The sequence below is a fragment of the Penaeus monodon genome, chromosome 11 (assembly GCF_015228065.2).
Source record: "Penaeus monodon isolate SGIC_2016 chromosome 11, NSTDA_Pmon_1, whole genome shotgun sequence".
Lineage (NCBI taxonomy): Eukaryota > Metazoa > Arthropoda > Malacostraca > Decapoda > Penaeidae > Penaeus > Penaeus monodon.
The window spans coordinates 18122295-18124794 of NC_051396.1; the positions used below are offsets into that span (position 1 = coordinate 18122295).

The following is a 2500-nucleotide window of genomic DNA, read 5'->3' on the forward strand; positions in this document are numbered from 1 at the left end:
ACAATATTAATAAAGAACATGAACATCCAGTAACAAAAATAAATAAAAAAAGAAGGGGAGAGAGAGAGAGAAGAGAGAAGAGAGGAAAGAGTGAGAAGAGAAGAGAGAGAGAGAGAGAGAGAGAGAGAGAGAGAGAGAGAGAGAGAGAGAGGAAAGGAAAAGAGAGATGATAAACGCTCTAAATGAAAGAGGCGAAGAGAAAAAGAAGAAAAGGCATAAAAAAAGAAAAAATCCACGTGAATTCTTTACTCATTTATTTATCTATTTGTTTATTTATCTATTTATCCATTTTATTATCTATTTATTTACTCATTTATTTATTTATTTACTTATCTATTTATCCATCTGATTTATCTAGTTCTTTACTCATTTATTCACCCATTTATTTATTTATCCATTTTATTTATGCATTTCTTTACTCATTCATCAATCTATTCATCTCTTAACTGACCTAGGAGTTGCTTTGCGAGGCTGGAGCGCGGTTGGCACCCGTCGGGCGGGCAGCGGTCGTCGATGGGGGTCACGCGAACGCAGTACCAGCCTTTGCTGAGGTTGTAGAAGGTGTAGTTGGTCTGCAAAGTAATTTGGGGTTAAGAGTTGGAGAGAGGCAGAGGGGGTGAAGCAGGGAGGGGAGTGAGGGAGGGGAGGGGAGGGGAGGAGGGTGGGTGGGTGGGTAGGAGGGTGGGAGGGAGGGGAGAGGGAGGAGGGGAGGGTGGGTGGGAGGGAGGGAGGGAGGGAGGGAGGGAGGGAGGGTGGAAGGGAGGGTGGGTGGGTGAGTGGGAGGGAGGGAGGGAGGGAAGGAGGGAGAGAGGAAAGAGGAGAGAAGAGGGGAGGGGAGGAAAGCGGAGCACAGGAGAGCAGAGAAGAGAAGAAAGAGAGAAGAAAAAAAAAGAAGAAGAGAAGAGAAGAGAAGAGTGGAATGGAGCACAGTAGAGCCGAGAAGAGAAGATTAAAGGAAGAGACAGGGGCAGAAAAGGGAAGAGAAAAGCATTGAGGAAACGCCCCAAGGAGAGCTAACCCCCAACTCACAAACACCAAAACCCACTACTTACCGACGTAAGGTAGATCTTCTCATTCTTAGGCATGACGACAATCGGGCCCTTGTAAATGGTCTCCCCTCGACACGTGATGCTGGTATTCTCGTTATGCCAGAGTTGGAGGCCGTAGCTGGAGAAGTTGAAGGGGTAGGAGGGGGCTGTCCAGCGAACCTCCAGGCTGCCACTGCGAGGGCGAGGGAGAGAAGGGGTGTCAACAGCTGATGGATTAGAGTGAAAGACAAAAGGGAGGGAGGGAGGGAAGGAAGGGTAGCGTGGGGGTGAAAGGAACAAGGGATGGTGAGGGGGATAGGGTACGGTGGAGGAGGGGTGGGAGAGGGTAGGTGGCCAGGGGAAGGGTTGAGTGGAGGAAGTGGGAGGGGTGGTAAGGTATAAGGAGAGAGGAGGGGGAAGGGAAGACGAGTTAGGAAGAGAGAGAGAGAGAGAGAGAGAGAGAGAGAGAGAGAGAGAGAGAGAGAGAGAGAGAGAGAGAGAGAGAGAGAGAAGAGAGAGAGAGGAAAAGAGAGAGAGAGAGAGAGAGAGAGAGAGAGAGAGAGAGAGAGAGGAGAGAGAGAGAGAGAGAGAGAGAGAGAGAGAGAGAGAGAGAGAGAGGGGGGGGGGAGAGAGAGGAGAAGGAACAACGAAAACAGACAAAAGCCTGCACTTGACCTCTTCTAGTCTCATTCAAAAGTAATGATATTTTTTCTTTCCTTCCTTTTCTATTCACCTTCACATTCAGAGTATCATTTCATTATGAAGAAGGCCATAAACATCGAAAACTGCAAATAAGTACATCACGTTCGTTCCCTACTCCCGTGGTCTTTTACGACACCTTTTTGTAAGAGTGTAAAGCCTTGATAAATCGATCCCCTGCATTAACACTTTGCTGAATAAATTTTGCAGTTTCAAGTATGGTGAATTTTCTGCTCTGTGAGTTTCCAGGCGTTACTAGATATTGCTTTCGCGTGTGGTAGATAAAAGACAAATGGGGGTATGCATATGCAATAGGATTCTCTTCTTTGGAAAGAGAGAGAGAAGAGAGAGAGAGAGAGAGAGAGAGAGAGAGAGAGAGAGAGAGAGAGAGAGAGAGAGAGAGAGAGAGAGAGAGAGTTAACATTATAATAATCAATATCATTATCCACAATTTCTATCATTTACACGATTTATAGAAAACTCACCATACATAAAACAGGTTTGCTGAAAGATGACACAACAGTTTCGAAATCCCTCTGGGCCTCTCTACCACTGTATCAAAATAGCGTGTTTTGTCATCTACTACCATTATTACGGTTACCGGACACCGCTATAATTCATGACATTGCGCCCACAAAACAAACTATATCACATCCATATCCATTACCTGCAGATGTCTAGATTTCATGATATAATTTTCTACTTGATTAGATACAGCTGCAGCGAACGGGAAGGTGCCTATCAGATGTCACTGTTAATAGTATGTCTGATGT

The 2500-nt window shown here is 45.6% G+C and overlaps 1 protein-coding gene across 4 annotated transcripts in view; it reads right to left on the reverse strand.

Moving 5' to 3' along the window:
* Window positions 1-2500, reverse strand: part of LOC119578793 — an 18026-nt gene that overhangs the window by 6649 nt on the left and 8877 nt on the right. For all 4 annotated transcript variants that reach the window (XR_005229212.1, XR_005229213.1, XM_037926422.1 and 1 more), the window contains exons 5-6: window positions 1053-1221; window positions 452-572 (exon numbers count right to left, since the gene is read on the reverse strand). Coding sequence is in view for 2 of the 4 variants with exons in the window: in XM_037926422.1 (XP_037782350.1) it covers window positions 452-572; window positions 1053-1221 (290 nt within the window). In the remaining 2 variants the exon portion in view is untranslated. The remainder of the gene's footprint in view (window positions 1-451; window positions 573-1052; window positions 1222-2500) is intronic.